Consider the following 14,964-nt stretch of genomic DNA (forward strand, 5'->3'; position numbering starts at 1 on the left):
GACATCTACTTAACTTTCAATGTATTTTTTGTTATTTTCCCTATCTGGAGTTCCCCTTTAAAAGAAATGTATAAACAGAAAATTACTTATTGTTAAAATAATGTTTTCATGTTAAACATATAATTTTTAACGTTTTGGTGACTTTTTTTTGTAATTTTCCTTTTTACTGTCTATGAATCTAAAACTAAGCTGACTGTTATGTCAGTGGTAATAAAAAGAGGCTGCTTTTAATCAGGAACATACAAAATTTAATGTGGCGCCCGCCGTATCAATCACTCTTGTGGCTAGAAGCAGCGTTATACTTTCCACCACAAAAGCCCCCCCTTTCCCAGCGCTGCAGTGTAGGTTGCTCTCGCAGAGCAGAAAGGGAGAGGAAAAGGAAGAGCACCACTGCAGTCTGCGGCAGCTGAGTATGGCTTTTTTTTTCCCTTTCATTTTTTCATTCAGAAAATACTAATGGTTTCCTGAAGCCTCCTGAAAGGTTTCCTGTGCATGGGACCTTAGTGATTACAGTGCAGTTATATCCAGTTACTTACAGGGAGCATCTTCTCTTACCAGAGTCACTCACTTTGCTTTGATTTTCTTCTCAGTCAGACAGCTTGCACCTTCATACGAGTGGTGGTAAACTGACACTGACTGTAGCCTGTTACATGTCCTGCTGCCTTGGCCAGAGACAGTCATTGTCAGCGTACATTTGTCTGCCATCTGACATTTCATTATTTTATTTTGTGTGGTTTTTTTAGATGTTTTTAACGGTTTATGTCCCAGTGTAATGTTTGTTATTTTGATTTATGTGAAATAAAGATACATATTTTCTTAATTTTTTTGGTGTGCCAGTGAGTACATATGACAGGACTTCCCTTTTCATTTTGTTGAATCTGACATATTAGAACAGCAGCAAGACTGCAGATTTCAGACTGGAGGCCCACTACAGGATCCTCTGGTCCTCCAGTGGGCCAGTCTGACACTGTTACCACTACACCTAGAAAGCAGTGAAATCAAATATCCACAACAAAATGAACACCTGTGGCTGCAGATCTAAATGTCATTTTCTCAGCAGTTCAGACCCATGTTGATTTCCCTATAGTACAGTGTGGTGACAGCAGCTGCATCAAAAGTATCTATCATTTATTTTTTACTTACCTAAAGGGGTTATCTTGGAATATATGACTGTTGGCCTATCCACCACACTAGCGCCCCCCCCCCCACACACACACACACTAATCAGCTCAGGTGGGCCCCACATACACATACACTACACTGAAGTGAATGGAAGCTGAGGGTAGATATGTCAGAGGTTCAATAAAGGGCAACTATAGGGGTTGGTTGGAGAGTGTAAAAATAGGAGGGTGAGGGAGTTATGGGATAGTTTGGAATGTAGTAGTGGCAGAAGGCGGAGTGGGTCAGCGTTCCGAGGAATTGATAGAGGGTGGGGTAAGGAGAGGGGGGGATAATTAGGTATACCAATTAAGATGTTGGAGAGCGCTGAGCCATGCTGACTCAGGTCTGCCCTACTTCAAGGGATAATCGTGGAATTGGGGGAAATTGGGGAAGGGAATAGGGTATGTTTTTTGTTTTGTTTTTCTTTTTTGGTTGTGAGCTTAAAAATGCTAAAGCCTTATCTTCTACTTCTACAGTTGTGCAGGTGGGGTAGATGTCAATATGTATGAGAAAACACCCCGATGTAAATTTTTAAAGTGCTTTGTTACAAGTGGTAAGCTTAATAAAGAGTATAAAAAAAATAAAAATAAAGGGCAACTATCTGCAGGTTAGACAAATCTAACCTGCTGATAGCTCCCTATTGGGTATAAGGAGCTGAGGATGAAGGTATGTCTGTTACCTTCATCCTCTGTGCTGTTCCCATGTTGTTAGCTGTGAAATATTCTGCCTGATAAGCCGTTAGGAGCACTGGAGGCGGTGCTATCGCCCCTGAGCACCGATCTGGCGGGCCCCTGGCCGGTCCCCTCCATTGATTATCATTAAAAGAAGTGGCCGGCAGGGGGCCGTAGCCCACCTCCATTAATCAATGAAGGGGGCCGCCAGTGTTCCTAACGGCTTATCGGCCAGAGGATTTCACAGTTAAGAACATGGGAATAGCACCAGGGATGAAGGTAACAGACATACCTTCATCCTCAGCGCCCCATGCCCACTAGGTAGCGATCAGCATGTTAGACTTGTCTAACCTGCTGATAGTTCCCCTTTAAAGGAAGGCATCATAAAGACGTGGAGTCTTAAACAATGTTCCCTTTAAGCTGCGCGGCCGCTCAGCTGACAGGGAGGCCCCTCTCTCTGCCTCCAGCCGCCCGCTCAGCACGAGATCTCTGGGTGGCGGTTGAATGTGAGGGGGGGGGGGGGGGTGACATTCCTCTTCCCAATCCCTCTTGTGACTGTTTTTTGTTTTTGTTTTTATCTGCACGGGGGACCATCTATAAGGGGGATAACAGGGGGGACATGTATAAGGGGGATTATTAGGGGGATCATCTATAAGGGGGATTATTAGAGGGACCATCTATAAGGGGGATAACGGGGGGCATTGTATAAGGGGGATATTAGGGGGACCATCTATAAAGGTGATATTAGGGGGGCCATCTATAAGAGTAGGTATTAGGAGGGGAATCTATAAGGGGGATAACTGGGGGGCCAACACAAGGGGGATAAAACAGGGGGGATATAAGGGGGGGCAGCACAAGGGGCATTTATAAAGGGGACAACACAGGAAGGGGGGCATCTATACATGGGACAACATAAGGGGGCATTTATAAGGGGGATAACGGGTGCAATCTATAAGGGGGACAATACAGGAGCCATCTATAAGGGGAACAACACAAAGGCCATCTGTAAGGGGGACAACACAAGGGGACATCTATAAGGGGAACAATACAGGAGCCATCTATAAGAGGGAATACACAGAGGGGGCATCTCTAAGAGGGGATACACAGAGGGACCATCTATAAGGAGGAAGAGGGGGCATATACTATGAGGGGGGTCACATAGAGTTAGCCTACCCACCAAATGAGGGCACAAAGGGGCCAATACAGATGTGCAGTTTGAGATGAGGATGGTGCCAGAGTGAGGAGCCTAATATGTTTATATGGCAGATTCTGTGGATTCATGGCTCGGAGAAGTTCTCGTAATGGCCCAGGGCAGATGGAGAAGAAAACGTAAGAACTCTGATCAGAGAAGACGTCCCCTGTGAGTCATTTAATATAACTGCACTGTAATGTATATGGTGTATAGAACCTATGGTACCAATGTTCCTGTGTCAAGTTTTTTATTTGCCCAACTTTGCCAATTTCGTCTCACTTGCCATTCCAGCTCCACTGGAAATTCTTAGAAGAAAGGATATGCAAAGTATCTCTCACACCACCTTGGGAAGCTAGATTTCAATTAAAAGTCATCAGGGAAACATAAACACACTAAAAGCAATTGCTTTTTGTGGCATTTATTTTCATTTGTGTGTTTTGGGTTTTGGGCAGTTTTTAAAAATGCTGCATACTGCAGCATACAGCATACAAGTGTAGAGTTTTTCTGGGACCCCTGGGATGGAGGTCTGGCAAGTTATGTGTGTGGATAGAATGTTGTTTAAAAAAACACAATGGGGGAGAATTATCAAACTGGTTTAAAGAACAACTGTCTTAGTTGCCCCTAGCAACCAGATTCCACTTTCCACCCCTTACAGATTCTTTGAAAAATGAAAGGTGGAATCTGATTGGTTGCTGGGGGCAACTAAGACAATTCTACTCTACGCAAGTTTGATAAACCTCCCCCAATGTCTAGATCAGGGGTGTCAAACTCAAATACACAGTGGGCCAAAATAAAAAAAAAATGAAAAAAGTCGCTGGCCAACCTTGATAATTATTGAAGAGCGAATTTGGCAATCCTGGCACTGTCAGAGTAGCGTGCGATGTTCCTGGCACTTTCAGTGGTGTGAGTCTCCCAGCGCTGTACACTATGATAAATTACATGATAAATTGCTATTATACGATTAAACCCCTTCCCATTAGTGCACAAATAGTAGCCAGACCTCCCCTGTAGTCTCATATAGTAGCCATCCCTTCCCCATTGTTTCTTATATAGTAGGCAGCCTTCCCCTGTAATCTCATATAGTAACCATCCCTCCACCCATAGTCTCTTATATAGTAGGCAGCCCTCCCCCATAGTCTCATATAGTAGGCAGCCCTCCTCATAGTCTCATATAGTAGCCATCCCTCCCATCATAGTCTCTTATATAGTAGGCAGCCCTCCCTACCAGTCTCATATTGTAGCCACCCCTACCTAGTAGTCTCATATAGTAGCCAGCCCTCCACCATAGTCTCTTTAAATAGTAGCCAGCCCTCCCTCATAGTCTCTTATATAGTAGCCAGCCCTCCCCCATAGTCTCTTATAAAGTAGCCAGTCCTCCCCAATAGTCTCATATAGTAGCCAGCCCTCCCCCATAGTCTCTTATATAGTAGCCAGCCAGGGCCGATTCTAGCTCTTCTGCTGCCTGAGGCGAGAACTGAAATAGCGCCCCCCCCCCCCTCAACTGAGATCAACATCATATAAACACCAAATAATTCCACCACATGATGACTGCATATCAGCACTCCATAGTGACTAAATACTATTACCAATATTGCCACTACAAGGGAAAAATTCCACCACTGACTGATCAATACCACCAGTAGTGCTACTGAATAAAAAACACTGTATAGAGTCCAGCATTACCCCCACACAGTGACAGTATAGTGATCAGGGTACAGTTACATCCAGTGACTCACAAGTGACGTCTTCTCTCATCAGAGTTGTTCACTTTCTCTTTTCTTCTACATTCAGATCCGACTCCATCATGAAGACTTCTGTTAGCCATGACTTGTTCCCGCAGCATCTATTGGACAGACATTTTAGGCTCCACAATTTAGAAGATCCCTTCTGCATCTCCACACTATTATAATCCCCATTCTCCTCATGTAGTCATAATCCCCCCAGGCAGTTATAATCCCCCCATCTCTTCCTGTAGTCATAATCCCCCGTGTCCCCCATCTCCTCATAATCCTCCAATCTCATCATAATCCCCCCCACCTCTGTCTCACCATCTCCTCATATTCCTCCTGTGCCCCCCATAATCCTCCCATATCCTCATATTCCTCCTGTGCCCCCCATAATCACCCCCTGTATCATCCATCTCCTCATATTCCTCCTGTGTCCCCCACAATTACCCCCTGTATCCATCTCCTGTGTCCCCCCAACAATTACCCCCTGTATCATCCATCTCCTGTGTCCCCCCACAATCACCCCCTGTATCATCCATCTCCTGTGTCCCTCCATCTCCTGTGTCCCCCGATCTCCCCACAATCACCCCCTGTATCATACATCTCCTGTGTCCCCCCAAGTCCCCACAATCACCCCCTGTATCATCCATCTCCTGTGTCCCTCCATCTCCTGTGTCCCCCCATCTCCCCACAATCACCCCCTGTATCATACATCTCCTGTGTCTCCCCACAATCACCCCCTGTATCATCCATCTCCTGTGCCCCCCCAAGTCCCCACAATCACCCCCTGTATCATCCATCTCCTGTGTCCCCCCATCTCCCCACAATCACCCCCTGTATCATCCATCTCCTGTGTCTCCCCATCTCCCCACAATCACCCCCTGTATCATCCATCTCCTGTGTCCCCCCAAGTCCCCACAATCACCCCCCGTATCATCCATCTCCTGTGTCCCCCCATCTCCCCACAATCACCCCCTGTATCATCCATCTCCTGTGTCCCCCCACAATTACCCCCTGTATCATCCATCTCCTGTGTCCCCCCCATCTCCCCATAATCACCCCCTGTATCATCCATCTCCTGTGTCCCCCCACAATCACCCCCTGTATCATCCATCTCCTGTGTCCCCCCATCTCCTGTGTCCCCCCATCTCCCCACAATCACCCCCTGAATCATTCCTCTCCTGTGTCTCCCCACAATCACCCCCTGTATCATACATCTCCTGTGTCTCCCCATAATCACCACCTGTATCATCCATCTCCTGTGTCCCCCCATCTCCCCATAATCACCCCCTGTATCATCCATCTCCTGTGTCCCTCCATCTCCTGTGTCCCCCCCATCTCCCCACAATCACCCCCTGTATCATCCATCTCCTGTGTCCCCCCCATCTCCCCACATTCACCCCCTGTATCATCCATCTCCTGTGTCTCCCCATCTCCCCACAATCACCCCCTGTATCATCCATCTCCTGTGTCCCCCCATCTCCCCACAATCACCCCCTGTATCATCCATCTCCTGTGTCCCCCCACAATTACCCCCTGTATCATCCATCTCCTGTGTCCCCCCCATCTCCCCATAATCACCCCCTGTATCATCCATCTCCTGTGTCCCCCCACAATCACCCCCTGTATCATCCATCTCCTGTGTCTCCCCACAATCACCCCCTGTATCATCCATCTCCTGTGTCCCCCCATCTCCTGTGTCCCCCCATCTCCTGTGTCCCCCCATCTCCCCACAATCACCCCCTGAATCATCCATCTCCTGTGTCTCCCCACAATCACCCCCTGTATCATACATCTCCTGTGTCCCCCCATCTCCTGTGTCCCCCCCATCTCCCCACAATCACCCCCTGAATCATCCATCTCCTGTGTCTCCCCACAATCACCCCCTGTATCATACATCTCCTGTGTCCCCCCATCTCCTGTGTCTCCCCACAATCACCCCCTGTATCATTCCTCTCCTGTGTCTCCCCACAATCACCCCCTGTATCATACATCTCCTGTGTCTCCCCATAATCACCCCCTGTATCATCCATCTCCTGTGTCCCCCCCATCTCCCCACAATCACCCCCTGTATCATCCATCTCCTGTGTCCCCCCCATCTCCCCACAATCACCCCCTGTATCATCCATCTCCTGTGTCCCCCCATCTCCCCACAATCACCCCCTGTATCATCCATCTCCTGTGTCCCCCCAAGTCCCCACAATCACCCCCTGTATCATCCATCTCCTGTGTCCCCCCATCTCCCCATAATCACCCCCTGTATCATCCATCTCCTGTGTCCCCCCACAATCACCCCCTGTATCATCCATCTCCTGTGTCCCTCCATCTCCTGTGTCCCCCCCCCATCTCCCCACAATCACCCCCTGTATCATTCCTCTCCTGTGTCTCCCCACAATCACCCCCTGTATCATCCATCTCCTGTGTCCCTCCATCTCCTGTGTCCCCCCCATCTCCCCACAATCACCCCCTGTATCATCCATCTCCTGTGTCCCCCCATCTCCCCACAATCACCCCCTGTATCATACATCTCCTGTGTCTCCCCACAATCACCCCCTGTATCATCCATCTCCTGTGTCCCCCCCATCTCCCCACAATCACCCCCTGTATCATCCATCTCCTGTGTCCCCCCATCTCCCCACAATCACCCCCTGTATCATCCATCTCCTGTGTCCCCCCATCTCCCCACAATCACCCCCTGTATCATACATCTCCTGTGTCTCCCCACAATCACCCCCTGTATCATCCATCTCCTGTGTCCCCCCCATCTCCCCACAATCACCCCCTGTATCATCCATCTCCTGTGTCCCCCCATCTCCCCACAATCACCCCCTGTATCATCCATCTCCTGTGTCCCCCCCATCTCCCCACAATCACCCCCTGTATCATCCATCTCCTGTGTCTCCCCCCATCTCAGCAAAGTAAAACAAAAAACAGGCCAGCAGCTACTCACCTCACCAATGGTTCCCCCGCTGTCCCTGTGGCCTCCTGGATGCTTCCTGGTCGCTTCCTGGTCAGGCTGATCACAGATCTCATAGAGCAGCCTGACCAGGAAGACATCACTGGCTGCTCCAGATCACTTCTAGATCGCAGAGCTAACACAGCCTTCGACCTAGAAGTGAATGGCACAGAGCAGAGAACTCATAGTTTCCTGCTCTGAGCCTCCTGTCAGCTGTGTGTGCCTCCTAATAAGGACACAGACACAGCTGACAGCAGGGGGCGCTCCTATAGTGCAGAAGCAGGGAGTCCGGCATCACACTGGAGTCCCTGCTTCTGCACGTATATTCCGTGGGCGGTACGCTATTAGCGTAGCACGCCCTGGAATACGCATACAGGAGCAGAGACATCAGTCTATGGCTGATCTCTCTTCTCCTGTAGTCAGTGAGCGGTCATGCATATAATATATGCATGAAAGCTCACTGTGCAGGGGCGGCCAGTGCCGCCCCCTGCAGGGTCGTGGGAGCTGCCGCCTGAGGCGAAGACTTCACTTCGCCTCATGGCAGATGCGGGCCTGTAGCCAGCCCTCCCCCATTGTCTCTCATATAGTAGCCAGCCCTCCCCAATAGTCTCATATAGTAGCCAGCCCTCCCCCATAGTCTCTTATATAGTAGCCAGCCCTCCCCCATAGTCTCTTATATAGTAGCCAGCCCTCCCCCATCGTCTCTTATATAGTAGCCAGCCCTCCCCCATAGTCTCTCATATAGTAGCCAGCCCTCCCCAATAGTCTCATATAGTAGCCAGACCCTCCATAGTCTTTTATATAATAGCCGTGGCGGCCAGATGTAATTCAAACTCTGAATTGCCTGGAGGGCCAAAAATAATGGCACCGCGGGCCAGAGTTTGACATGACTGGTCTAGATGAAGCCAGAACAAGTGAGCACACAGCTGCACTCCCTCAACTTGTTGCTTATTCTAAAGTGAAGCATGCTGCCATGTGCTGCTCTTGGCTAAGCCTTTGTGATATGTCATTGAGAGTAACATTCTAATTAACACTGTTGAAGAAATCACCCTAGGGATTTTTTTTTCCTATAAAGGACTGTATTCCTTATAGTGCCCCACTGTTTGCACAATCAACTTACATATTTAATACATATAGAACCTACAAAAACTTACTATTGGGCAGACATGGACCAGATAGGCTCCTATAAAGGTAAAAAAATATGTGATTTGTTAGAACCAGTGCTGTACATAAAATGTATTCATTAATATTTGTACTTTCTCCATGTAGGCCTCATTCACACGTTCAGTGATTTTTCAGGTTCGCTATTTTAACTATGGTCCATGAAATATGATCCGTAATTGCATCCAAAGAGCATCTGAATCTGCATCAGCACGAATGATAAACTGGATAAATAAAAAAAAGTTAACTAGTTTGGTTAGATTTGATTTGCATTTTCCATGGACATCCCGTAAAATATAACAATCGTCATCACGGCGTAAACGAAAAGAGCGCTAGGATTACTGATTTTTTGTTACATTATACATAAAAAAAACATAATAAAAAGTGATCAAAATGTCCGATCTTCACAAATATGGAAATAATAAAAACTAGAGTTCATGGCGGAAAAAATGACACCCCATACAGTCTCATAGGTAAAAAAATAAAACCGTTATAAGCGTCACAATAGGCATATTTTATTAATAAATAATTACAAAAAAAAAGGATTTCATAAAATTTCATATATATATATATATATATATATAACATTAGAGAATCTGTGTAAACCTGCATATGGTTGTGTTCGGACTGACCTATAGACTAATAGTATCATGTCGCTTTTACCATATAGTGCATTACGTAGACACAGGAACCCCCCAAACGTTACCATTTTGCATTCTTTTTTACGATTTCACCTATTTATATCTTCATAAATAATATATTTGGGGTTCCATCATACATGTTATGGTAGAATGAAAGACACCATTACAAAGTACAACTATTCCTGTAAAAAACAAGCACTTACATGGCTTGTAGATAGAAAACTGAAAGTGCTAGAGCTCTTAGAAGGGGAGGAGGAAAAAAGAAAAACACAAAAATGAAAATTTGCGCGGTACACTTCTTCATTTTGGGCTTGGTCCTCAAAGGGTTAAAGAGTCACTGTTGTTACAACTTTCAATATCGAAATCAACAGTAGATGTGATGTAAATCAAGTTTGCAATTTATATTCATTATTTTATTTTATTGTTATCCCAGGCCATCTGAGCGCTCACAGAGAAGGCAGTCATGTGACTGATGGACCCATTGTGCCCCGTGACTCTCTGTACTGGCCGGGACTTCATGTGTTTAGTGTCTTTTTTTTCCGACCAGCACAAGACTAAAAATCTGCCTTCAGGAGACTGGACCTGGATTTCTGGTAAGTTCTGCTTTGTTTTACAGCAAAAAATTATGAATGCAAATTGCAAACTTGCTTTATATCACATCTACTGTGTATTTAGATTTTGAAAGTTATAACAACAGTGACACTTTAAAGCATTACTGTTGTTTGAGGCTGTTCTTAAAATAACGGCCATTGCTTGTTGTTAAATGACCACCATCATTTTGACTATGTGTGAACATAGCCTGAAATATTTAACAGCCTGAAATTTTCTAATTTTTCTAAAGTCCCTCTGATGTCTATATGAAGCCAGGACAAGCACACAGCTCCACTTACCCAGCTTATTCTAAAGTGAAGTGTTCTGCCATTTGCCTCTCTCGGCTATATCACAGAGACCCCGACAATCAAAACTTTTGATATGTCTGCATGATATGTCAAAAGATTTTTTTAAATGACATTAACACCCTAATCTGTGGAAGAAATTTAAATGGATTAATGATTTTCTGTTTTCAACACAGTAGTATAATACTAATCTGTTTGCTTATATTAAAAAAATCATAATCGACAGTTGTAAGGATAAACCACCTTGGGAATTTTTCTCCCCCGAAAAAGGACTGTATTCCTTAAAGTGTTGCACTATTTGCACAAATATCTTACACATTTAATATACACAAAACCTACAAAAACTTACTGTTGGCTAGATGTGGACAGGATAGACTCCTATAAAGAGACATAATTTGTTAGAACCAGCGCTATACATAGACTGTATTCATTATATTTGTACTTTCCCCACTGAGGTTTTAGTCACAGAAAGTGATGCAAAAAATAAATCGCAAGTTTTCTAAAAAAAATAAGAAAATGCTAAATTTTGTTATGCAATTTCTCCTGAGCACGACAATACCTTATATGTGGTCATACACTTATGTTGAGAAACACTGAAGAGCTCAGAATGGAAGAAGCACATGGCACGTATTTTGCTGTAATAGGTATAAAATTGTACATAGAACATATACTGTATGATGAATGTTTTGTATTATATATTTTTAATACAGGTGCAGCCAGGTGGTAGGAAAAACTAATCATATGCTGGGCTGCATGTTCAGGGTGGTTCCTGCCATGAGGCCAAATAGTTTAAATTTACTCACCGAAATTTCTTCTTTCTATGAGTCCGTAGGCAGCACAGGAAAACAATTGGGTAACATGAGTTTCATCATTCATGCTGTGCTGCCTACGGACTCATAGAAAGAAGAAATTTCGGTGAGTAAATTTAAACTTTCTATTCGTCCTACGGCAGCACAGGAAAACAATTGGCATAGCAAAGCATTCTAGAGACTGGGTGGGTTATGAGCAGCAGCTACTCCAAGCACTCTTTTGCCAAAGGACACCTCCTTATTGGTGATCACATCCAACTTGTAATGCTTTATAAAGGTGTTGGGAGTTGACCACAAAGCTGCCCTGCAGATATAATTCAACGAGATCTGCGCCAGATGAGCCCAGGAGGTGGCAGTGGATCTTGTAGAATGGGCTTCGATGCCCTCAGGAGGTTGAAGCCCTTGATTTGAATAGCAGAGAGAGATCACATCTTTTATCCATCTCGCTAGCGAAGCCTTAGAGGCAGCCTTGCCCCTATTTGGACCCTGAAACTGAATAAACAGGGAATCTGAAAATCTGAAATGCTGAGTCTGTTGCAGATAGTATAAGACTACTTGTTTCACATCCAGATGATGTAACCCTTCTTCCTCCGCACTTTGAGGGTTCTCACGTAAAGACGGTAGGAACACTTCTTGGGAGATGTTAGTAGAAGATGAAACCTTGGGAATGAAGCCTTCAGCAGTTCGGAGTATAAGACAGTCCTGACTGACTGAGTCCTGGAGGCTTGCAGGAAAAGGCTTGAATCTCTTCAATTCTCTTAGCAGTAGAGATGGCGACCAGGAACAGAGCCTTCCAGGAGAGAGACTTAATGCTGGCTTCTTCCATAGGTTCAAATGGGTGAGAGGTTAGAGCGTCTAGAACCAGAGAAAGATCCCAAGTCGCGATGGTCTTCTTTACTGTCGGGCGCAGGTTTTTGACTGCCCTAAAGAATCTCTTAATCAGTACTTGATTGGAGAAACGACAGTCAAACAAATAACTTTTAAGGTGTTATACTTCAGGTTTTTCTTAAACCCCTCCTGCAAAAATTTTAACACGGGAACATTAGGAGAGGCCACACTATTCGCAGAACACCAGGATGTAAAAATGCCTGCAATTCTGTTATAAACCTTTATGGTGGAAGGTCTTCTTGAAGACAGCAAAATGTCGACCACATCTTCAGCCAACTCTTTATCTCTTAAGGATTGCCTATCATCTCCCAGGCTGTGAGACGCAGGGATTCCAGAGCAGGATGTAGAAGGCCGTTCTGGCTCAGCAGGTCCCTGCGCATCAGAATTTCTCTTTATCTCCCTCTCGAAAGCTCCCACGCGCACTGAAACCAAGCCCTCCTGGGCTAGAATGGGAGTACTACTATAGCGTGGGCTCGATCCTCCTGAATCTTCTTCAAGACTCTGGATACCAGAGGGAGAGGAGGGAAGATGTAGAGAAAACGGTTGGAGCAGCTAATGGAGAGCCCGTCTAGAACATCCGGCGAGTCCCTCCTGTTGAGGGAAGCGAATGCTGGCAACTTCCTGTTGATCACCGTTGCCATGACATCCATTTCTGGGCATCCGAAGTTCTCCACTATCCAGTTGAACGCTTCTTGATGGAGACTCCATTCCGCTGGCTGAATCTGATGTCTGCTCAGCCAGTCTGCTGTGACATTGGAAGACCCCTAGATGTGAACTGCATGGATGTCTTATCAGGTGATCCTCTGCCCAGGCCATCAGAGCTTGACATTCTTGCATTAGTTGAGGAGATCTTGTCCCTCCCTGCTTGTTTACATAGTAAACAGCGGCAAGATTGTCCGACTGTACCAAGACTTGATGATTGGAGACAACATGAGTCAGATGAGTTAGGGCCCTGTGGATCACTCTCAGCTCTCTCAGGTTCGACGAACACCGAGCCTCCTCTATGGACCAATTCCCCTGAATCCAAACATCCGCAACATGAGCCCCCCAGCCCCTCTTGGACACATCAGTGGTAAGTATCACCTGGGGAGCTTTGGACAGACACTTCCCGCATGAGATCTTGTCTGTCCGTAACCACCACGCTAGATCTATCCAAATTGCTGGAGAGAAAAAAAAGGGGTTGTCCACAGAAGACTGGCGACGAACCCACTGAGAGAGCAGGTCTTGCTGGAGGAATCTCATATGAGCCCTGGACCAAGGGACTGCCTCCAGAGATGAGGTCATTAGACCCAGGACTCTCATACCCGTATGGACTGAAGAATGATCTGAAGAAAGAAGGTCTCTGCTCTGATACTGTTGAAGAGTTTGTTCTCCCGTTCTGCTCACAGGAAAATCTTCATGGCCACCGAGTCCAGCCGAAATCCTAGAAACCTGCATACTCTGGAGGGCTGAAGGTTGGATTTCTGTAGATTCAGTATGAACCCGTGAAGCTGCAGGACTGATATAGTCAGATTTATGTGTTGAAGAAGGAGGTCCTCCGACTGTGCCTTGAGGAGCCAGTCGTCTAAATACGGGTCGACAAACACTCCTTGTAGTCTGAGGTGAGCCGCCAGAGTCACCACCACCTTGCTGAAAACCCTCGGGGCTGATGAGATACCAAAGGGGAGACACGTGAACTGTAGGTGACAGACTCTGTTCCCTTGCCAGATAGCAATCTTGAGGTATTTGCGATGCGACTTCAGAATTGGTATATGCAAGTAGGCATCTTTTGTCCAGGGTTGCTGCCCAATCATTCTCCTGAAGAAAGGATGTGACTGATTTGATTGTCTCCATTCTGAAATGTTTTGCCAGAATGTATCTGTTCAGAAAAGACAGGTCTATTACTAGACACCATGTTCCTTCCTTCTTGGGCACAGCAAAAATCTTTGAGTACACCCCTGAACGCTGTTGATGGAAAGGTACTGTTTCCAAGGCTCCTTTGTGAATGAACTGTTGAACTAAATCTAGAAGGAGAGGTTTTCCCTGGTTTGTGCAATATCAATTTGGAGGAAGGCTTGCAAAGTCTATGGAGTAGCCTCTGGAGACCACCGACCTGACCCAAGCATCTGAGGTTGTTTCCTCCCAGGCAGAGGCTAAGTGAAGCAGTCTTGCCCCCACAGGGATGTTGCTTCTGGCGTCATTGATCTTTGTCCTTGGTCTGAAAGGACTTCTTCTTTTGGGAAGTGGACTGATTTGTGTTTCGGTTACCGTATCTGGACTGCCTCTCCTGTTGACGGTTTCTCCGGAACTAAGGAGACCTTCTTTGTTGTCTCTGAGGTTGCCAAAACCCCTTCTTCTTAAGGGGACGTGGAAAATGAACACCTTTAGATGTACTTGGAGACTGCAAAATTTTCTCCAACTGCGGACCGAAAAGGCTAGCTGGTTGGAACGGGAGTGAACAAAAATTACTCTTGGCCGGGACGTCTCCTTTTCATTGCTTAAGCCATAAGGCTCTTCTGGCCACGATAGAAGTCGACAAATCGAATCTAATCACATCCACAGGATAATCTGACAAAAAATCAGCTGTTTCTTTCATGTCAGGTAACGTCTTCAGCATTTCTTCTCTAGGAACACCCTGAGTGAGGTCTCTTGACAGCTGGCTTAACCAAAGGCGTAAGGCCCTAGCCACCGGAACTGTGGCGATGGAGGCTTTGCATAGAGTAGCAGCTGATGAATAAATTTGCTTAAGCGCTGAATCAGCTTTATTGGCATCTGACAATAAGGAAGAATCTTCAGCGGGATATACCGACTTCCTAGACAGTTGGGCGACTGGCTGGTCCACGACCGGAGGATTTTCCCATTCTTCTGATACTTTAGAGTCTA

At 46.0% G+C, this 14,964-nt stretch overlaps 1 protein-coding gene across 1 annotated transcript in view; it reads right to left on the reverse strand.

Annotated features, from left to right (window-relative positions):
- Nucleotides 1-14,964, reverse strand: part of LOC138794144 (uncharacterized) — a 40,235-nt gene that overhangs the window by 14,927 nt on the left and 10,344 nt on the right. The window contains exon 4 of the mRNA XM_069972912.1: nucleotides 10,755-10,783. Coding sequence (XP_069829013.1) covers nucleotides 10,755-10,783 — 29 coding nt within the window. The remainder of the gene's footprint in view (nucleotides 1-10,754; nucleotides 10,784-14,964) is intronic.

This window comes from Dendropsophus ebraccatus, chromosome 5 (genome assembly GCF_027789765.1).
Source record: "Dendropsophus ebraccatus isolate aDenEbr1 chromosome 5, aDenEbr1.pat, whole genome shotgun sequence".
Lineage (NCBI taxonomy): Eukaryota > Metazoa > Chordata > Amphibia > Anura > Hylidae > Dendropsophus > Dendropsophus ebraccatus.